The sequence below is a fragment of the Motacilla alba genome, chromosome 2, assembly GCF_015832195.1.
Source record: "Motacilla alba alba isolate MOTALB_02 chromosome 2, Motacilla_alba_V1.0_pri, whole genome shotgun sequence".
In the NCBI taxonomy this organism is placed as follows: domain Eukaryota; kingdom Metazoa; phylum Chordata; class Aves; order Passeriformes; family Motacillidae; genus Motacilla; species Motacilla alba.
Genome location: NC_052017.1, coordinates 136,856,043 through 136,879,791, shown reverse-complemented (window position 1 = coordinate 136,879,791; position 23,749 = coordinate 136,856,043). Strand labels below are relative to the sequence as shown.

Genomic DNA, 23,749 nt, shown 5'->3' with positions numbered 1-23,749 from the left:
AACTGAACCTGAATAAGAATAATTGGTTCATATTAACACTATAATTTTGTATAGGTACTGGGCTAAATGAAAATAATCCCTTTGTAATTAACTTGAAATAGTAATGAACTAGGCTTAGGATCTGATTTATTGATCCTCTTGCACTTAGCAAACTGTTCTGTTGTAGCTAGGCTAGAAGTTATCGATAGATTTATGGTCTCAGGCCACAGAACTGGGCACAGAAGCCAGAGGATGAAGATGACTGAATTTGATCTGGCTCACAATAGTCAGTTGGAGATGATGGTATATGAAGATTTGTAGGAGTGAGGGATGCTATGGAGCCCCATAGTTTGCATTCATAACAAAGGCAAACAAAAAGCAATGGGAAAATGTCTGAGTGCAGGAAAATGCAGTATCTTCTGTCCTATCTGTAGAGATCTAGGGATGTGGTCCATTTGCTGAGGGCTTGGAAAAAGAAATCAAATGTGTTTTTGGACTTGGATCACAGAAGTGAAGTAAACTTCACCCACAGCCAAAAAACACCCTCCCATCCTAAATGCAGCTTTTAGGGGCTGTAATCAGCAAAACTGGGAATATACATGTGGTTTCACCTACAGGTATTCAGATATTGGGAGTGTGTTTTGTAGTACCTAAAGAGAATTTGTCTGAGAACTGTGTAAATAATCCAGTCTTTCTGGCATTCCTATTGTGCAGATTTTAACTTGACATGAATATTTAATCCAGCAAGATTCCTTTGTCTTTTTAGAAAATGTTATTTTCTGTTGAAAATCTCCTGTACTCTTTGTTCCCATTTTTCTCTTCAAAGGTTTTTGGTTCATTGAGTTACAATAAATTCCACAGGATTGGGTAAATTCACTCAGCTGTTTCTGGGCGATTAACTTTCTTGCCAATATAGATTTCAGAAAACATTCACTGTCACATCTCTGAATTCCCAGGGAATGTGTTAATCAGCTTTATAGCTTTTATCAAAATAATATTTGATGTGAGTTCAATGGATCTTTTGCTGATGTGCCCCCCATTACTTTTTCTTCACATTTAGTTAATTGATCAATCTCTATAGGCAACTCTGTCTTGCTGGATATTTGAGCCTGTGTAAGGCTTTGTGGACGTGCCTAGAGCAGTAGCCTTTATACTGGATCTAAAGACTTCACTTAAAGTAAAATTCATGTGACTAAGTTAACAGCTATGATGCTGAAAGCTATTGCCTTTGCTGCTGTATGATTAAGTCTCCTTCTCTGTTTGATCTAATGGCTCTTTAATGTGTATGTTAAAGTCTGGAGACAGGCGAATTGCTGGCAAGTAGAGAGCAGGCAGTCTTTTTTCTAACCCCCAATTTTTTAATGAGCAGTAATTGGGACAGCTTCAACAGCAGGCTTGGAGAGTGTTGTCTTCCACATAGCAGCCTATAGTTAAGGCATAGGACATGCCCAGCAAAGGTGAAGAAGCAGGCTTGGATCCCCTCTGACAGAGCAAGGAAAGGAACCTACTTTTCCTGTTTCCTGAACAAGTGTTCAAGCCATTAGGCTATTGTGTAAAAGGGAGCGTGACCCCATTTCCTGGTGTGTTTTAAAAGAGAATAGTGTCCCTCAAAGAAAGGACAGAAATGTCTGCGTTCAGGTAAGGGTTTCAGATGGCATGTCCTAAGGGAGAAGGGTATTTATGCAGCCATTAATAAAGACATACTGCAGTGCTCAGCAGTTCTTATGGTTGCTTCATATTGTGCATGCTACCTTTGAGCAAGTGCTTCCTGCTCAGCATGGTCCTGGTTCTGGAGCTCATTGGCACAGATCTACCTCCTCTTCTATTCTGACATTAAAAAGATTCTGAATGTGCAATTTAAATTTTTTTAATTTTAAATTTAGTCCTCTGATTTTGATTGTTTCATGGTTTTAGATCGAGACAGACATAAAAGAAGACAAATTTCTGAAAAAGCATGGCCTGATAAAAGTCATCATTAGGGTTATTGATTGTATTTCAATGCACCTGAGGGTGGGGGGGAGGGAAAGAAAAGGAATAAATTACTGCATTATCTACTACTACACAGAATAATAAGAGGTTATTGACAGTTGTTTTCTTCTACAGTTCTAGACATCCAATATCGTAAGAGTTGTCCTATGCCACTCAGCCTAATGCTTTGTCATATGGGAATCACAGAATGATTTGTGTTGGAAGGGGCCTTAAAGCTAAACTAGTTCCAACCCTCCTGCCACAGGCAGGAACATCTTCCAGTAGACTAGGTTGCTCAGAGCCCCATCCAATCTGGCCTTGAACACTACCAGGGATTGAGCATCTCTGGGTGGAACATTCACTGCTTCTCTGGACAGCCTGTTCCAGTGCCTCAATTTTGCTCCTACCGAAGAATTTCTTCCTAATATATTATTTAAATCTATCCACTTCCAGTTTGAAGCTGTCACCCCTTGTTCTGTCACTGCATGCCCTTATAAAAAGTTCCTCTTCAGCATTCTTGCCCTTTTAAGTACTGGAAGGGTGCTGTAAATTCTCCCTCGAGCCTTCTTTTCTTCAGGCTGACCAGCCCTTCTTCATGGGTAGGTGCTCCAGCCTTCTGATCATCTTCATGGCTTCCTCTGGACTCATTCCAGTAGGTCCATGGCTGCCTTATGCTGGGAACCCCAGCGCTGGATACCCATCCCCAGGTGGACCAGGTGGGGTCTCACGAGAGCAGAATAGAGGGGCAGAACCACCTCCCTTCACCTACTGGTTACATATATAAGTACATATAATGAACATTATATAAGTATATATAATAAATGAGGCTAACAACTTCTCCCAGATTTGCACAGCAACCAAAAGCGTTTCTGGATGTTCAGCCAGCAGGCTGCTCAGTGTCCTAGAAAGTGGTAGAAGTGCCCACACAGAGTCTGTAAAGCTATTCCTTTTGTGTACTTTATAAATCACCAGTGAGTTCCATGTGTCTACATGGTGTTATGTCCTGAGTGGTTTTTAGTGGTCTGGATTTCAGTGTATCAAATCTGGCATGTTTTCTGTTCTCAGGTTAGACATGTGTGACTAGTATAAAGTCTAGTCTAACTAGGATTCAGTGGAATGAGAAACAGTGACTTTATTTGTAGGTTCTGCTTTTTATCCTCCACGCTTATATTAACAGTTAGCTTGAATATGAAGCTGTGAAGGTAAGACTTAAAAAAATGTAGGGATTTTTAGGGGTACAGTTGTAATCAGCAGCATTTCTCATGATAAAGATTTTCCTTTACGTTTTGATGATTTTGGCAAAGGGACTCATACAGATGAAGTGACAATTATAGATTGGAGTCCTAAACAAGTACAGCGTTTTCTTTTGTATTATTAGCAAATCAAACCTTCTTAAAGTTCTTTGTCATCAAGTGGGCTTCCTAGAAGGTGACACAGGTACATAAGTGGTTGACGTGAGCAAACAGAAACATGCATATGAATGAATTTAATTTTTCTTGCATGCTTAGAAATGGATCCAAATTTTATATTGTTTGTCTCACTGACTTTGGCTTAATTGTCCATAATACAGGAATTAGAATTAACTAAACTGAACAACTGTTGCTGCATATGATGTACCCCAATCTTGTTGAGTACATTGTGCCATGCTAGTTTTTGCAGCGTATGTTAGAACAGAATTTGCATTAAGGTGGATGTCTCACAAGGCCCACTTCATGTCAGCCATGTTGCAGACTCCATGGACACTTCCCTGATAAACTGAAAACTGTCAAGCTCTCTTGAGTGTTGCACCTGCATGTGGGCATACCTGTTTATTTTGAATCTTATTTCTGGGTCATGATCAGGCTTGGAGGCTGCCTTGCACACTTTAGAGGGTCACTCCTCAGAAGCACAGGATTCAGTCATCTCTTTCAAACAACTGACGTGAAAAAAAAAATGGTGGCAGGTAGAGAAATTGGTGGTGGTAAATCACACATATAAAGAAGTCCATATGCAATTGCTTGGAAGTGACATATACATGTATTTGCTTCTTATGCATATAAAACTGCATACACGCATATTTACAAATTTATGTGAAAAAGCAAATGGAAGAGGTATTTAACTATTGACAATAGCTGATAAGCAATGATTTTTATGATTATATGCAGTAGAAGTTCTTTATATCACTTCTGTGGAGTTGTTTGCACATTTACTCTTCAGAAAGATAAGCAGTGATTTACAGCATGTCAGCTGCTACATAGTAAGTGCCTGGGAACATTGCCTTGCTGTGGCAGAAATAAGCTATTTTAGCTGCCTTGCAGTGAGAAGTAGTTTATACTAATATTAGAATATTCAGGTGGGCAGTTTATGGAGCAACTGATGTGATATATACTCACAGGCTTCAAAGTGAAGTTGTTTATGTGTTGATATTCCTTACCTTATTGCAGGGATATTTGGTAGTGTTTGAAGAGCGACTAATAAAAACAGTTGGTGAGACTAGTAATATTAGTGCTTATATTTAAAGTCATAAACTGCTAAGATAGCCTACAGAAAGGATGAGAGCTCAAAAAATAGAGTTCCTGGGGAAAAAGGACAGCAACTAGGTTTTCTTCTGGGATAAATCAGTGCAAGTTTGCCTCTAAGCCTTTAAGGCTGTGTGAGTTTACAGTAGCCAAGGAACTGTCTGGTAATGTTATCTGCAGAGAATAGAAGGAATGGTGCTTCTTTAGATACTAGTCTAGTAGCACTAGTTAGCAAATGAAAGTCTTGATTTTCTCTTTCTTTCTTTTGTTGGTTTTGCACATCTGGTCTCCTGACCTTAATTTAAGTTCTGTTATTGTTCTGTCACAGTCTTTGTTTTAAAAATACTTATAAAATTCTAATGACACAAAAATTGTGTTGGGTTCAATGGCAACAGAATAAATCTCAAGAAGAATGCACTTACTTTGAATGAATGTGATCCAATAGTTTGCTTTCTTGTTTTGGTAAGTACGAACAGCCCAGAAAGCCAGGAGTTTGCCCTGAGTTTTTGCCTCACTTGTGCAACGTAGATTTATGTACCTATAAATTAATCACAGTAAATAGTTTTAAGAATATACTCTGAAGATTCTCCTAGTTTAAAATGCAGAAAGAGAGTGAGTGAGAGGGAGTGAATTCTCCATAGGGGAGGTTAGAGAACTGGGTGGTGTTACACAAACTTGCATGAAAGCCAGGAATCTGTTCTGGCCTGCATGACATGAAGAACTTCATAAATGTGGGGTGGTTAAAATGTTCTGGATGCTATATTGCACAAAGCAAATGAATAAACAAGAGCATTAGAAAATATTTTAGGATTAGAAGATTAAGAGTAATTGCAAAGGCAGACTGGATGGCTCAGAAGATTGGTAAGGGATCTGGAGCCTTTCACCTCCTGATTAGCCAAAGATGTAACCCAGGTAAGGGGAAAAAAAAAAAAAAAAGGATTCATTAACGTTTGATGTTCCAGTGCAGATGGATTCTAATCAGTACTTGCAGAAGAAGCCAGGGGTCAAAGACAGCTTTACCCTGAGCATGTAATCCTTGTGGTTGAATCTCTTATGTGGATATAGTTTCTACTGGTAGAATTTTCTGCATGAAATAGATGATTACAGGAGTGGGCAGATTTTCTCTTCCTTGGTGATTTTTTTTCAGATTCTGTAAGAAGTATTCGTAAACTACTTTGGCGTGATGGAATTTAGGACTGAATTTTGAAAAGGAGGAGAGAGAATAGGGGTAGGATTCGGACCAAGGGCAAAATAAAAATCAAAGACCCATTTAGGAAAAAAAAAAAAAAAGAAGAAAGTACTTCTATTTGCTCAAGTCCATCTATTCCATGAAATCATTGTCTTGACTAATTAATGTAGACATATCTGTTGGAAACATATAGTGCAATTACACAGCTTTGTTGACGTGTTTGCCAAAATACTTTAGAAAGTACATCTTGAAACACTGTCAATTATCGTGTTATCTTTTCTCCTTTTTCTGGGTATTTTTGGAAATGTATTTGGTGTTTGAGGAGATAGCTTAGTTGTACTAACACATGAGCTTCAAATTTTGACAATTTTCCCCACTGATGAATAAACTTAATGATTAAGAGTTTTGAGTTTCTGGAAATCTTACTGTGAAATATATTTCAGTTCAATCCCAGAATGAGACATGGCTTTGAAGAGTAATTTTTAAAGAATATCAGTGCAACCACATCTAGCACAAGAATGGAGAAACCATTCCAATATCTGTCTTTTTTTGGTACAGTGTAATAATAAATACGAACTATATTGCTAAAGTTGAGATGCTGCAGAAATAAGTGATAATCCCAAGGTTTCATAAGCAAATGACAGTGAAGGGAAGAATTAAATGTTTCCACAGTCTGAAGTTAAATGTTAGGTTCTCTTTAAAAAGAGAATTGTGAAGAATAATTTTCTCCTTTGTGTGTTTGAGGGAACTGTTGATCTGTAGTTGCTCCTACATTTCCTCTACAAGCTGTACCACTATTCGTGACTGTTACTAGCTGTGTCACCAACTTTGGACTCCAGTGCTAGAACAGAATTGCAGAATTTTAGCATTGCTTTTGTTTAGGTTCTTTTTTTATGTTGGGAAGAACTGTCTACTTAAGGAAATGGAACTCTGTTAGAGCAGAGCAGGAGACGGAATTTTGTTTGGATTAGAATGAAATAAGGGGGTAAATAGAAGAATCTATCCACACAGAAATGTGGATATTTATTGCTATGGTATGTATACCTCAATCTCCCTCTCTCTCTCTCTATATATCTATATCTATATCTATATCTATATCTATCTCTCTATCTATCTGTATCCATCCGTCCATCCATCTATCTATCCAGCCATATTCTGCTTTCTCTTTCTTCTTTACTTTTTCTCTTCGTGGAGTAGATCAGAGAGGACAATTACATTCCCAGTGAAGAAGGTTAGTGCCTGTATATAGACATACGACTTGTAACTGGAAAATCTGGAAGTCAAGCCAAGATTTGAGCAAAGTGTGGGAATCCAAACAGTTCTGCAAATGTGTGGGTTTCTTTCAAATGTGGCTGGCTGAAAGCTGAAACAGATTCAGTTTATACTGTCACTTCAAGCGCTTCTCCCAACCTCTCTGCATGGAAATCAGTTTCTTTAGTTGTCTTTGAATGACGACCTTCATGAAGCTTTTCAGTAGGCTTTGTTATGTATGAAAAGAGGCCTTTGAGTGTCATAACAGTAAAATGACCCTGAGTTACTTCTCACATCCATGGTCTAATGCAATAAATTATTTTGAATTGTGGCAGGTATTCAGGGAAATTCCAAACTAATAACTTGTAATCAATTACATTCCAGTGGTGTAAAGATGTGTCTCCTGCATTACAAGAACTTAACACAGGGACTGTGAGAATATTTAATTCTACTTTATTCTCTTGTGATGCAGAGAAGGATATATTAGCAAGGAACACAAACTTGCTGTGTAGACCACTAAGCAGGATTAGCACACGTTACAGAAATGATGTGATTTACAGTCCAGTGTAGAAAATGGTAGTACTATATGTTTTACCAATGTTCTGAAATAAAAGTAATTAGCAATGACTAGCAGCTGGGATTATTGTCACTCAGAGTTTGTAACCGGTGTCCACAGAGTGTCTGCAAAATAGTTTCGTTATCTGTAACTCTGTGGCTAGACAGTTGAGAGTAATCAGTGTATTTACTTATTAGAGCCACTTAAGGTAAAGCATTTTGGTCAGTCTTCTGTGCATGCATAGAACAAGCACACATATCTAATTAAATGAATGAAACCAGATCACCTTGCAACTTACGGAATCATGCAGTGAACTGCTGTTATTTTCTGTGTACTTAATTCCATCAGTGCTTTCCTTAATTTGTCTTTTGACACCACTAAGACTTTGAACATTGAAATAATGCAGTGGATGAAGACCTTAAGTGCTAGATACTGGAAAGCAGGCCCAGATCCCACTGTTGTCAATGGGATCAGGCTCAGCATGGCTTTGTCTCCAATTCCTGCCTGCCATAAAATAAATAAAGGGAGGTAACTCCTGCACTACAGAAGACCTGTTAAACATTCCTCTTGCAAAGAACCTCTTCAAAGCCAAGTTCATAATTTGATAGCAGAATGTGGAGCCCCAGTTAAAAGTGAAAATGTTTTTACGGCTAAGTCTTAATGATTTGGCTGCCTGACTCACCATTGCCTAATGAGATATGTTTCCTAAACAAACAGAAAGCCATTTTCAGTTTATTTAAGGAAAAGTTTTAACCAGTGCATGGGGATTTTGCTTCCTTAAGGAAAAAAATAAACAGAAGAAAGATTTGGAGGCTGAATAGAGGCAGCTTATTATATCATGGTTTAGTAACTCATTGCCTCACTATACATGCTCGATTCTGATGAGGTATAAAGGATAGTGTTTCATTTTCTGAGCTAAATGGCTAAAAGGTATTAATATTACATTTTAAAATGTTTACATTTCATGCTCTCTGTATGTCTGAGTCTTTCCATTTGGTGTGATACTGAATGAGCAGTGATCATATTATCTTTGTGGCATAGCTGTTGAGGAGGAGAAGAAAAATAATTACACCATTTGCCTAATGCATTAGAACTGAAACCTTCAGAAATGTAGTAATACACTTACTGGTTGGGAGAATGCAAATCAAACTCTGCAAGGCTGAATTTTATATTCCCTGTAAGACATTTTCTGGATGTAAAAACTGAGAATGTGTCACAAGGGAGCTTCCACCCATGTCTACACCATGTGGCGTAGACTGGATGATGGCAAAAAGAGTCGATGTCTATGGAATTTGGGAATTATCTTCTGAATGCTGTACACTATTTGCTACTCAGAAAAAGAAGCTGTGCAATGGTGACATTTTTGTCAAGAGATTGTTTCTTTGGCCTTCAAACCAGTTGTACAGGAGCAGCAAATCTCCCCCTGATGTCAGGGGCAGGTGTGGTACACTCCTGGGAAGGGCAGGCCTGCCTTGCTGTGAGAACACGGGCTTTAATAACATCAGCCCTGGAAGCCTTCTTCCCTTCCTGCAGAGCATTTTGCTCAGACATCATGAGAACAGTTAAGTAGACCTACCTTATTTTTTGTGTGTGTAATTAGTGATGTCATGGACTTGGGTGTGGTGGTTTTCTTTGCCACATGCCATTTTTCTACTGTAGTTTTTCCATCCTTGTTTTACTAAATTGAGCTCTGTGCATGAGAGGAACAGAAGATTTCCTTGGAGAATGTCTGCAGTGAGTAATCCTTGAGAAAACTGCCTTTTGTTTGAGACATCAGCCACTATGGCTCTGTGAAAAGGCATCCTGATGGATACTGGATACTCGTGTAGGAATGATCTTTGTAAGAATTGGTCATACTCCTGACACAACAAACTGGATTTGTTATTTGAAATTAAATTTCTGCTTGCTTGAATTTAGAAAGCAATTCTCTTTGACTGTAAAGCACAAATATGATTAAACCATCTAAGTCAAAAGACTGAGGGTCTTTTTTTTTTCTTCCACACCTGGTATAGACTCCCAGGAAAGTCTGCTTTCAAAGGGTTCAGAGCTGTGGGAACTGATTATTGGATCTTCTGTCAATGATACTATTTAATGATATAGTGAAGGAAGGAACAGTCCTATCAGCACTAAGATACTCTTCTGCATGTTTGCCTCAGTCTCTGTGAATCAATGTATTTGTTATTCATATGGAATATGTATTCAGCTATGAGAAACATTTAAAAATATTCATCAACAAATGGTAAATATGTGAGGGTATATGTGTGATATCTTACATGGTACAAATGAAAATGGTGGCAGTGATTAATAAAAGAAGCATATGAATCAATTGCTCTCTATTTCTCTCCCCCCCACCCCCCCCCCCGCTTCCACTCCTTGCTATTTGAATAAATATACAGTGGAGCTAAAATGACCTTATTCTTTATTCACAGGTTACTTTAGGTGGAACCTTTATTGGAATTGGGCGGAAAACTCCAGATTGCCAAGGCAACACCAAGTACTTCCGCTGCAAATTCTGCAATTTCACCTACATGGGCAACTCCTCCACTGAACTAGAGCAACACTTCTTACAGACTCACCCAAACAAAATGAAAGCAGCCCTTCCCTCCTCTGATACTGGTAAAACTTCAGAGAAAAACTCCAATAAATCCAGTCCTACTCTTCGACCATGTGATTCTGGAGACTTGGGGAAGTGGCAAGACAGAATCACTGTAAAAGCAGGAGATGATACGCCAGTTGGATATTCGGTGCCCATCAAGCCAATAGATTCCTCTAGACAAAATGGTACCGATACTACCAGTTACTACTGGTGTAAATTTTGCAGTTTCAGCTGTGAATCGTCCAGCTCTTTGAAACTATTAGAACATTACAGCAAACAGCATGGGGGAAGCCAGGCAGGAAGCCTCCACCCAGATCTGAATGATAAGCTTTCTAGGGGATCTGTCATTAACCAGAATGATCTAGCCAAAAATGCAGACGGGGAGTTAGTGACAAAGACAGAAAAGGGTGCGAGTGTGGCAAAAAAGAAAGACTTGAGTAGCAAAGGAGCAGAGGACAGCATGGTGACAAGCTACAACTGTCAGTTTTGTGACTTTAGGTACTCAAAGAGCCATGGCCCAGATGTAATAGTGGTGGGCCCACTTCTCCGTCACTATCAGCAGCTACACAACATTCATAAATGTACCATTAAGCACTGTCAGTTCTGTCCCCGAGGCCTCTGCAGCCCAGAAAAGCACCTTGGAGAAATTACTTACCCATTTGCTTGCAGAAAAAGTAATTGTTCCCACTGTGCTCTCTTGCTTTTGCACCTGTCTCCAGGGGTGACAGGAAGCTCTAGAGTCAAACACCAGTGCCATCAGTGCTCATTCTCCACTCCCGACGTGGACGTTCTCCTGCTCCACTATGAGAATGCACACGAAGGCCAAGCGTCTGATGTCAAACCAGAAACAAACGCCCTGCCAGGGGCAGAGGGGCCGCTGACGCTCAAGGAGAACAAAGAACACTCATGTACCAAATGTGACTTTACCACCCAGGTGGAAGAAGAGATTTCCCGACACTACAGGTATGGTGAAGTTTCAAATGATTAATGATTAGAACGCAAACAGCACCCCCCCACCATAGTTTCTTAATTAAATGTCACCATTCCTCAAACATTTGAGGAAACTGGAAATCAAAATAGGAATGTGTATAGATATAAATCTTTACAGCCAGAGTCCAATCCAACATCCACTTTGTTTTGGAAAACCACCAGCTAAGTTGGTGGATTTAATTATACATTTAAACCTGTGCAGAGGAGAGGAAAATTTGGATTTGTGTGCAGATGCTAAAGTTTCAGCATATTTGAGGTTTGGTCAGCTATTTTCCACCCAGAATCTTTTAGGTACTATAGGTGCTATTTTAGTTTAGGCTTTTTCTGAGAAAGTTGGCATCTTCATTCAGTCAGGGAACACAAATGGCTTTACTTTCCAAGATAGACTGTGAACCCTTAATGGTCCATAACAGTGCTTCAATGTACTACCTTTTTGTAGTATTTTCCATTCCCAAGTCCAGCAATGTAATAATTAGTTTAAGAGCATTCCACTGCTGTTTTGGTGTTCGTTTCCCACTGGGAGCAGACACTCTTTTGTCTGTTGATGTCATTCCCCAAGATCCTTTTGCAGATGCTTATTTTCGTGTTGCTGGTTTACAGTGTCATTCTATTTATTTTAAATGCTAATGTTCCTATTTGGAGGTGGATGCAGCCAGTCTCCTGACTCAGTCTGACACAATGTCATAGTAGCAGCCAACTCCCTGCTAAACTTCTTGGGTCAGTTCCTGGGCTGTTGTAAACTGGCAGTCCAGTTTGCATCCGAGCAGGAGCTGGCTCTTGGAGTTTGTAAAGAGCAACAGTTATGTGCCACTGCAAAAGTGATGTTAAATATTAGAAAATCATGCTGAATATGTTAATAGTTAAGGCTAATGCGTCAACAACAACGGAAAACTTCAGTATCTATCTCATCTAAAATATCTTTGTGTGGAAGCCAGCTAGAATGAAGACAAAAGAAGATGCATTTTCAAAGCTAAAGCTTTGTTAAAAGCTCAAGAAACCGTGCCACGTTTAATAGATTCCAAGACATCCAAAATTAACAAAGGCAGACTGGGGCATGATACTTTAATAGAGATTAAAGCTGGGGGCATCCAAATGTTGCCCAACAGAGGGCTGCATTGGCAATATATCAGGAGTCTATTTAGAAAAAAAAAAAAAAAAGAGCAGATTGCTCATCTTTAATTTGGAGCTAGGGCCCACAGAGGATTCAGGTCCCAGCATGCAGTTCCCCATTTTTGATCCAAGTGGGCCTGAGGGATGTTGTGTGGATTAATTAGTTAATGTTTGTAAACTGCTTTGAAGATGAAAAGTGGTATCTAAGTTCCAAGCATTATTATAACAGCTTTGAGCCATGCTGAAGAACTCCATAGGCAGCACTTTGTCCGCTGCTGGGGCATGGCATGATCTTTTTTTAGTGGTTAAGTAACTGGAAGATTGAAATGGCTCCTTTACTGAAAGAATCCAACCTTTTATTTTGCTGCAGCTGGTAATTTAAGTTTTAACAAGCATGCCGAGCTGGGATCCTTTTTCCTAAGAAAGGAGAATCCATGACTTTCAAAATTAAGTGCTAAGTCTGAGATGGGGTAGTTGTAGCTGCTCCTTTGGAGGTCTCAGCACCCTGCAGTTCTGGCAGTAGTCACAGGGAACTGAACTTTGGAAAATCAAGAGATACACTTTAAGCATTTTAGTCTCAAATTGTTTGTCTAAGATTACGCTATTTTGTTTAAAACACTTGAGCAACATACTCTGTTAACCCCAGTCTATGACTTTATTGATTCCTCTGAGGACATGTGTAAAGCACAAAGTCCTCATTACTGCTAACTTCTTTCCCTTTCTCCTGTAATTCCACCTTGATAATATGAATTTTGTTTCTTTTCTACTAATACTGCTGCTGTTTTCCCCCACTGTCCATCTTTTTTGAAATCATGTAAGTTAGTTCAGGTTGTTCTAGGTGCTCTGTAATGGCAAACACCAGCAGGTTTTGTTTTTCTATGTATGACCTAATTTTCACTCTATCAAACAAAAACTTTTGAGGCATTATAACTTTTGTTTTTATTATTATTATTCAGGCTTTTTTTTTTTTTAATAGAAGTCTGGCATGTATCAGATACGTTTTTCTTTCCCTTTTTGTATTTTAGAACCTAAAGACAGAGCATAGTTCAGATTTTAAAAAGCAGAACATCTATAAAATGGTAGTGTTGGTTGGTAGACAGAAACATGCTAATGTACTCAGCTCACATCCAACTGGGCTTCTCTGTTTCTTAATCAGAATTTGTCTCAACGCTTTTATGCCGCACATTATGTACGTCTGATGTATTTAAAATGCTGTACATGCCCATGTCTCTAAAACCTCTTCATTTATATAATAAGAAGCTGAATGGATTCTAATAGTAAACATAATACTAAACATTAATGTGGTGGAAAAAAATGTTCTGCTGTTCACATATTTAGATTTAGCCTTGATAATCTGGAGTATCAGTGCTGGCTTTAGATGCTACTTACATGTTTTGATTAATGTATTTTTGTCTGCACTATTTTCATTTTCAAGTCATGTGTCTGAACAACATGCTTTTTTAATTTTATTATTTATTTTGCTTCCTTTTGGCTCTACATCTACAATTTCACTATGTATTGCTAGCTAAAATTTTTTTTATATCCCAATGTTATTCCTTCGCAGCCATGTATTTGCAACAGTATTAGAATTTGCAAAAGCTGTTCTTTCCAATTTTTATTTCTACAGAAATGTATACTTACACTTAGCACTCATTCAGTATTTCTTGACATGATTATTTGAGAGCTGTTCATTTAAATTTGAAGTCAATGAATCACACTGCACTTGAGTTTACTTGTATTTAAACCTCACTAAAATGTGCTTATTCAAATAAATCCCTAGAAGATTTATTTGCATCCATTTTCCACTAATTCTGCTACTACTCATTTTACATTATACCTCTGAAGAATCAGATACTATTCATGTTCATTGCAAAGCTTAGTTTATTCTTAAAACTGTCTGGTATTCTGATGAGCCAGAAGATGCCAACACTTTTAATTTAGATAAAAATCAAACTGAGTATTTGGGCAAATTTTGCATGTTGTTTCACTTAGTCTAGAGATTATTTTCCTGCTGGTTCCAAAATAATTAATTTTGATTATTTTTGTAAAATCAAAGCAGCTTCTTTCAGAAGTGCCTCTTTTTTGTTATAATTTTGCTAAAATGTGGGAAAACAGTGCATTTTTTCAATTTGGCAAAAGATAGAATTTTTCCTGTAAAACCTTACTTGACAGAAAACATTTGATCAGTGCTAGTTATAATTAGAAGTGCTATGCTGAAAAAATCTTCTAAACTTTTTAAAAACAAGGTGGGATAGTGATTCATTAAACTGCAAAATATAATATGAAAATGTAAAGACTTGAAATAACAGCTTTGGTAATGGTGTGGAATAATTTTTCTAATAAATAATTTTGAAAATGTGGATGGCAGCAGTTTTGTAACATTCTCTTTAGAAATGAATTTCGAGTTAATTAAATAATCCCTTATCTCTCAAAGGTAAAGGAGGTAGAGGGGCAAAAGGCAAAGGGGTGCTCGGGGCTTGCGTCTTCCCAGCGCCCGGGCTGCAGCTCAGGGATGGGGTATTGGAGACAGGATTGTTGGAACTGATCCTCAGACTCTCAGGCAGAAAAAGCCAGAGCAGGGTCTCAGATATGCAGATTATGGAAATGTGGTGCCTTTGGGACACTTCCCCAAAGAAGAAACTCAGGGAAAAAATGTAAGTTGAGGCCTACCAGCTCCCAGTTTTAGAGCAGAACAGAAACCTTCACTCAGTGAACGACAGCAGCAGCTATGAGGGCCTTTTCCATCCTCCTGACACCTTAATTCACTCCTCGGAACTTGTTTGCTCTTGCCAATGGCTTTTGCTCTCCTTTGATCTTAGTCTTGCTCTCCACTCTGCCCTGTCTCCTCTCCGTTCTAACACTACACTGCATTTTCTTCCTTGCTTTGCTGGCTGTCTTTTCTTCTGAAAAGCTTGAGTGCAGCACCCATCCCAAAAGTTAACTTTCTGTTAAACCTCTTTCCTCATGAGAAATGATAGTAATTATTATATTTATAATTAAAATAAAATGTGAAAAAATGGAAGTGAGATGACAGCCATACCTTCTTCCAGAATATTTTCTATGCCCTAGAGCCTAGGACTGTCTTCAGGTAATTAAAAAAAAAAAAAAAAAAAATTACTTGTTTTGTAGAAGATGGTGTTTTGTAATACTTCAGACTAGTTAGAAGTATGTCAACAAGACTTAATTAACAACTTGCTAGTGTTTGGAGTCTTGCAGCCTGTTGGGAAGTTCAAATAAAGAATATTAAAACCATAAAAAACCCCAAGCATGTAATCTCTCCAACATTTTGTGAGGGAAAATCCTTGTATCTTACAGTGCTCAATTCAAGTACTTTTCAGTATGAATAATGATAAGATTTTTTATAGTTCTCAGAATGTAATTGTGCAGCAAAGGTTTTGCCTGAATTTCTTGATATTTAATTTTGGGATTGGGCCATAAATGTTTTACTGTCCACAAATAATCAGGTCTTTGCTTTATTTTGTAGTGGAAATAATAATGCTAAGTGACCTCAGTGGATGGGGTAACATTGCCAGCCCCATGCCGTATTGCAAAGAATGCCAGTTTATGGCTTGAACCTGCTGTTAGTGTTCTTGAGGGCTGTATAAACAATAACAAAGAAGGAAGAGTGCTGTTTTCTTCTTCATTTACGTCACTTTCTTACATCCCAAGATTTTCCTCTTCTTAGAGTAGCTCTGTACTAGCACTCAGTATTGCATCAGGTAAATTCAGAGTTTCAGATGGTATAGCTGTGGTTTAGCTGTAAAGTGTAACTTCGTGGTAATGCGCAGAAATGCTTCTTGTGTACTTTGCAAACTGGAGTTTTTAAAATTTTATTTCTTAGCCTTGAAGAGCTTTGTACAAAACTTTAAATGTAACTTGGGCTTTTAGAAGCATAGAGTAGGCTTAATTTCTAGTAAAAGAGAAATCAAACATTGCAAATTTATTTTCCTGCTTGCTGTCAGGGTGGAGTGAAAACTGAGAAGAAAACATTTTCTTTTTATGCCTTGTTCTGGGAAAGAATAAGTTTCCAACTTTCAAAAGTTTTCTAATGGCTGATGATAGTTACTATTTTATTATTTGGGACTGTGACTTATATTGGACAGCTCCAAACTTTAGCTTACATTTTGGAGCTTGGGGATTGAATAATACACAGGACAAGCCCATGCGAAGTATCAAGATTTATAATGTTGATGGCAGATTCTTAATGCATACTGGAAACTGTCCATTCTGGAAAAAAAAAGCCTGTTGGGTTACTATCTACTGAAGTATATCTTAATTTTTTCCACATCACAGTGCTTATCAGAGTCTCATAGAAGAATGAAGGAATGCTTATATGACTGTCTTTGAATCAGTTAGAAATAATTTAAATTAACAAACTTTTAATGTAATAAGGGTGATTGTAACTGGGCCTCAGCCATGTAGTTACAACTGCATTTAATACTCAGCATTTATTTGTGTCCTCAGAAGTGTGGTGTATATGGCTCCTGATCAAAAACATTTAGCCAGTGTGGAATGGAAAAATAAAAAAAGACAAGTTAGGCAGAAAAAGATCAGCTGTTTGGAGGTGTGATATCTGTAGATGAGAGCCAAGTTAGGACGGGGGTTAGCTATTGAAATGGCCAAGTTAAACAAGAGACACTTAGGGCTAAGTAGTGTCCCAAAGGATTGATAAACTTTCACATGGGGAGTGTATGTGGTTGAGCCATTAGCCCCAAATGGTGTCTTGTTTAACTTGGCTTTTAAGATAACTAGCCCCTGTCTAACTTGGACTTCTCTGATGGTGTCCCACCTTTACAGGGCTGACCCTCTTTATAACTTGGCTTTTTGTATTTATAAAATGGTTTTGATCAGATAGCACTCTTTCTTTTTTTTTTTCTTTCTTTTTTTTTTTTTTTTTTTGGTTCAGGAGAGAATTAAGCTTGGTTTAGAAAAGAATTGAATTGCAAGAGAGAATATATTAGTGTCGCATTGAGAGACAAGCTGATTTTAATAAAACATAATTGTAGAATGAAGGAAAAGGAGCATGGCCAGAACAGGATTTTAACTCACAGCTCACTCTCCCACAAGTAGGTTTTGTTGCCATAAGGCTGTGTGGAGAATAACTGAATCTATTTTTTGCATAATGGAACCAGACCATCTAGTCCCTTAAAATGAATATAAATACGCAAAATGGCAAAAAGAAAACTGATATTGCACAAGGGCTGAAAAGCATGAATCCGAATGTGTGCTCATGTCTGTGCGCTGACACAACTGCAAGAAAATCAGACAATGTAAATAACATATGGTTTGTTTTTCCAACAAAAGAGAGAAAGAAGGCAAGGGGGTTTAATAAGTTTGGCAAGTTGTCCCTTCTAAACTATCATAGTGTAAAAGGGACATTTTGTGTATCATTCCAATTCTACAGATGCACCAAGAGCCAAATCCTGCTCTTACTGAAGTCAATGGGAGTTTTGCCATTGACTTCACTGAGACAAAGATTTGGCCTTAAAAGAATGAATTCTAACAATTGGAGTCAGGGCAGTAACAGATCTCTCATACAAGTTTTGTCCGGTGTGGACAGTGAAAGGCTCATTTTTTTAGCTTGGCTAAAGATGCTGTTGTGACTCCGAATGCCTAGGGTGTGGATTTGTGAGCGTGTCTGTAGGGAGAAGCTCTTGTAGAGTTCTGTACATTTTGCAGGGCAGGGATGAAATTTTGCTCTGTATTGGTAGGATGCCGGGCGCAGCGGGGCCCGGAGCCTGATAAAAGGCTCTGACCACTCCTGTGCTATGAACAATTATTCATAATGGCGTTAGAGAGCTCATAAACAGGGTTCTGTTCCTATGATAGATGCAGTAAGTGGCTAACATGTTGTTCTCATGTAGCAACATATGCTTTACATAATTTAGTAATGCAGTACTTTTTATAGGCTTTTAGAGTAAAAACAGGAAGGCGTGCTATTCCACTCTGTTCCACAGCTCCTACCCAAGAATTTCTATATTTGACGGGAAAGGCTGCTTGTAGTGACACAGCCAACTATTGTGCTTTATCTTTAGAGCAGCAGCATCTTTTTAAGTTGTGTTAAAATGTCTATAGAGAACCAAGCACTGCTGTCTCTTGTGTACAACCTTCTGTCCTTTGTTGTGCTCTTATCTCTAAGTTAACCAGAGCTCTGTTCAAAATCATCTTTGTCAAGCAAAAGTATATGGAATAGGTGGAAAGTAAAGGACTTTTTAAAACATTTTAACTTTCTAACATAGATTTATATTATATGAAGTGTTTTTTTAATAACAAGAGAACTGTCCTTTTCTAACTATTTGATTTTGGTTGAAAAGTATGTTTTTTAGTGTTCTGGCTGCAGTAGAAAGTGAAAAGTACATTGCAGCAAACTGAAGAAGAAAAACACAAAATCCCTGTGAAAATTTTGTGAAGTTTAGAATAATTCCATGGAATGTGAAGGAACAATAGGAGGCCATTGCAAGGCATGGGGGGAAAAATCAGCAGTATTTTTACCCTGTTGTATACCAAAGTAAACCTGCTTGCTTTATTTAGAGAGAGTCATACTGTAAGTTTGATTTATTTTCTTAATCTTGGTAGGTAAAACCGCTGTGAGAGGGAAGGCCAAGGGGTGACTCTCATGTTAATGTGCTTCTTGTTTTCTTCCAGGCGAGTACACAACTGCTACAAATGCCGTCAGTGCAGCTTCACAGCTGTTGACACTCAGTCACTACTAGAGCACTTCAACACTGTGCACTGTCAGGAGATGGACATCACTACAGCCAACGGGGAGGACAGTCATGGCGTTTCATCTATCAAGGAAGAGCCAAAAATTGACCTTAAGGTCTACAGTCTGATTAATCCAGACCCCAAATTAGGGGAGCCCATATCTGACAGCATAGTGAAGAGAGAAAAGATAGAAGATAAGGAAGTGCTCAAGGAGAAAGGCTGGACTGACAGTCCCAGTGATGATCTTCGCAATGTGACCTGGAGAGGAGCAGACATTTTGAGGGGGAGCCCATCATACACACAGACCAGTCTAGGCTTACTGACCCCCGTGTCTGTTGGCCAAGAGCAGCCAAAGCCTTTAAGGGATAGTCCAAATGTAGAAGCTGCCCATCTCGCAAGGCCCATTTATGGCTTGGCAGTGGAGAGCAAGGGTTTCCTGCAGGGTGTCCCAGCCGGAGCAGCAGAGAAAGCCGGGCAGCTCAGCCAGCCCTACTCTGGATCCGGGGACGGCAAGGCAAAAGATGAATCCCAGTCCTTATTACGGGTAGGAAACCTTTTTTTTTCCCCCGCTTTTGCTTTTTATGATTGCATGTATGTTATGTTTAATTGGCTGTGCAGATGATTTCTTCAGGTCTGGAGTAACGTGGTTGGGGTTCTCTTAGGGCATGGAAACAAAAAAAAAAACCAGTCAAGGAAAGACTGAAATTTGCAGAGCCAAACTGGCAGGTAAATTTTCCAAAGTGTTCGCATAAAGCAATCTATATATTGATGGAGTATTAGTAAGCTTCTGCTTTCGCTGTTTAGCTCTGATTGAATTTTGTTTAATTATTCCTGCTAATTGTGCAGGTTGGTGATGCATTTGAAGAAGGGAGGTTTAGAACCCCAGAAGGCTGCACATCTGTTACACTAAAACAACTAATCACCTCTTAAATTTTGTGGTAGTGTGACAGTTCGCACTTAAGCAGGATTTTATATTACTGCATATCTAAGAATACAAAATATTATTAAATATTAATATTATTTAATGTGAGTTAAATATTAATAAAAAGTAACTTTTTTTTATGAAACAACATAATTATATATAAATTTTGACACTTGTCTGGTGTCCTTGGAAGCAAAAAAAAAAAAAAAAAGAAAAAAGAAAAGAAAGGATCTCATGTGATAAGAGAAGGTAAACATTTGTCCCACCAAATAATTCCTATTTTTTTTTTAAACAAAAGGATCTACAACGAAGTTTTCCTTCCATCAAGATGTGTTTCTCTCACTGTAGAGAAAATTGAGCTTAGAAGAGATCTCTTATTCTGAGGAGCTGAACAGGCAGACAAATGCTTTTCTCCTGAAGTCATCACATGTTTTCAGGAGCTGCTCCCTATCTGAATTTATAGAAACTTGCCACAGGAGCAGTCAGTCTGCAGACAAACTCACTAGAATAGAAGTGATGATCTGCTGGTTTCCTTTTTTGTCTTTTATAACAGCATTTATAACCATTGCATCAATTAGTGTAACATGTAACATGTATAAAGGAAGATAAATATTTTATTCCGTGGTCTGCTAAGATTATACACAGGTATATCTGTTTTTGTACACATAGAAGTCTTAAAAGCTTTTTTAAATTAAGTCAGTGGTCTTAAAATACTGCAGCCATTCTTATTATAAAATAGAATGTCTGTAATTTAAATCCTGCACGCAATTTAGGGGGACCACAAACTTTTGTACCTTAGTTATTGTTCTCAGATTTTAAGTGTATGAAAAGCAGTTACAGTATGATAGGTTTCTTGTTGCTAACCTGGATGTGTGCTCACTGGGGATGGCAGGATTATATTTCTCTCATCCAACACAAAATAGATATTAAAATACATACATAAACTCCTGCAGCCGTGGAATTCCTGCTGTACATATGATGTTAGTTACATCCTGCCTCAATTCTTGTAGTGGTTCTTAGCCATGTGCAGACAGATTCACCAGAGAAGCCATTTAACCTGTAGTTTATCAGAATCCAAATTATTTTCATATATTTGCAATTTTTCAGATATTTTTATTTAGTTTTTGACTGCCAGAGGATGAAAGAAAACCAAACAAAAATCTGCAAAGGGACATGGTAGTATGCAGAATCAGCTCTATAAAGGTCTTAATTTGGTTGGTAGCTGGACCTAAAACCTTAGTAAACAGTAGAATAAGGCATTATTACTTGTTTTAGCCACTGCTGAATATAGAATGGGAAACTGTATGGTGGCTGCTTCTTATGTTGTTTTAAAAATAACTTCAGATGTTTTTTTAAAGTCTTTATACAAAACCACTTTTATATATATATATATATATATATATATATATATATATATATATATATTTCAAATTAGTATTTTATCAATTTTGAAATGTCTGGGTCTAAAAAACCTGCATCTTCCATGCTGATCTCTTCTGGGTCTGAAAAACCTATATCTTCCATTCTTTTCTGAAAAAAGATAAAGCTCTTACTTTTGTGTATTAACAGTGCATATAAATTAGTTCCTTGCATTTTCAAGTGTGTACAACTCTACTTTTCTTTTATAATGATTTATTAGCAGATTGTGTTTATAGTGACTGATACAACCTTCAGTCCTTCAAACAGGAATTACTTTTGTGTACACCTTTGGCTGCCACACTCTTTGAACTCTATTGTGCCAAGGACTTGTTTGTCTGTGTCTTTTCCTTACTGATAATATTTGAATTTTCACCTTTTTTTTGAAAATTAGGCAAGTTGCTTTTGTCAGCTTGAAATATTTTTTAAAAAAAATGGGGGAAAGGAGATTTAACTTTTTTCGTCTGCTGAACAGAGTCCCTAATCTTACATATTTCATCATGATTGATGGATAGAGAAAACAAAATGAGAATTGAAACTTCTTGAAGGTAAGGGGTGACCTGAAGGATAGGCAATATTGGGAGTGTGATTCTGTGAGTGATACCAGTTCCCTCTTCTTTTCAATCTGTGAAAAAGATCATAGAAACCCAACTCCTTTAATTTGCTCTTGATTTAGTTTTCTGCAGACAGTTATGACATGCAGTACTGGAGGCACAAATAAGAAGGCAGAGCGATGGTCAGGTTGACCATTGGGAGCTTAGTGTCAAGGATTATCTGACATACAAATATGTGTGCTTAGAAGCTCAATTGGCCCAGAGAGAAATAAAAATTGTTCAGAAAAGAATTTACCATCCATTCTTGAAAAAGCTGGTTGTTGTAATCCTCTGAAATAAAAAAAAAAAAAAAAAAAGAAAGTGCTGTGTTGTTAAGCAAATTTCTCATTATCTACTTTTGGCTACATTTATTTTTTCAATATGAAATAGCTAGTAGGAGCAGCTAATGCTGTCTAATAGTTGGTCCTCTCTGAAAGCAAAGTGTTAACTCAATACATCCTTCTAGTATCATATAATGAATGCTTATGCAAAACACTGTATCCCAGGACGACTGGTGACTAGGAAACAAAACCTATAATAAAATCACTGACACCTTCATTTTTTTCCCCCCTGAAGATTGACACAGAGGAAGCCAAAAATTTGGAATTACTCAGTGAATAAACACTGAAAAATGTACTAAAAAAGAAAGTTCCTAACACATCTCTTTGGTTGTACTGGCTATTCTGTATTTATGAAGTGCTTCTGCTTATTACAAATGCTTTGTAATGATTTGACTGTAGCAGCAATACAATGTGCTTTTAATTTTTTACTTTCTTGATGATGGGGGGAAGGCAAAGAGGAGATAAGATTTTTTCACATTTTTTCAAGTAGATAGAGATTGATACTACAGGTTTAGAAGTGATTAGCATTTTGGTAAAATATCAGAGACAATACAAATCAATTGGACAAGGGGTGAAAATATACCATAGCCCACAGAAATTTTTAATGCTTACAGGATAATTAAGTTTTGGAAATTGCTTGGAGTAATTTTCAGCTTTGGATGTTGTCTAAGCCATTTACATGCTATTTCTTGCATTCCTTCTGACATGATGAGCATGGTCCTTCCCTAGATTCTGTGCTGCAGTATATTGTTTGTGGGACTCATTGGGATAAGATTTCTTTCATTTTTAAATCTAAAAGACCAAATTGCTTGTGACCTTTTGGGAGCTGGAGACAATGCAAATACACATGTGCAGTTGATACACCTTTATCCCTGAGAATGCTTCCAAGCTGTGTGTGTGTAACAGAATCTTTCTCAGGGGCTTGGTACACTTCTGTGAGTAGCTTTAATTTATTTTTCTTATTAAAATATTTCCAGGAGCTGCACTTACAGTGAATCAGTATGTTTTGCAAATGGGAATTACCAAAAATGTACCTCAGTGTAGTACAATGTGGACATTATTTCTGCTCTTCCTTAGAGTAGCTGATTTTCTAGTTTAAAGATTTGTTGATACTGGAAGGTCTATTGAGATGCAAAAATGTTCCTTTTTTGGGTAGCACATTGGCAGCCAGCAAACTCCAGGCCAGGCAGATTGTTTAATGCTTTGACAGTGCAGATCTTGGACAGTGGGAACTTTTTGCTAAACTGATTTTAAATTAAGTGTCCTGTTTTAGTCTGTATGGACGCTGCAGCATAAAAGTTTTCCACAAAATAGGGAATTTTAGCCTGAACCTTCAGACCTATATGCAGACCTAGTTCACCCACTAAAGGTGTTGGTATAGACGTAGTTTAGCCAACAAAGATGCAGTAATTACACGTCAGTGTGTCTGTCCCGGGGGGTCACATGGACCTGCACAGAGCAAGATTACTTTGTGTATTAATCATAGTTTGTGGAGGGATTTGTGTACCATCAAAGGGGGAGAGATGGTCACATTATTCCAAAAGTACTGTGGATTTTTATCAAAGGCATACTGCAGGATGTAACATTAAATATATTACTGAGGTTATGTTAACCTTTACTATGAGCTTTTTAAAT

The 23,749-nt window shown here is 37.8% G+C and overlaps 1 protein-coding gene across 8 annotated transcripts in view; it reads left to right on the top strand.

Annotated features, from left to right (window-relative positions):
* Positions 1–23,749, top strand: part of TRPS1 (transcriptional repressor GATA binding 1) — a 214,351-nt gene that overhangs the window by 45,491 nt on the left and 145,111 nt on the right. For 6 of the 8 annotated variants that reach the window (XM_038128267.1, XM_038128271.1, XM_038128270.1 and 3 more), the window contains 2 exons: positions 9,871–11,000; positions 18,783–19,386. In XM_038128267.1, coding sequence (XP_037984195.1) covers positions 9,871–11,000; positions 18,783–19,386 — 1,734 coding nt within the window. The remainder of the gene's footprint in view (positions 1–9,870; positions 11,001–18,782; positions 19,387–23,749) is intronic. The other 2 variants (XM_038128273.1, XM_038128272.1) reach the window with 2 other exon arrangements.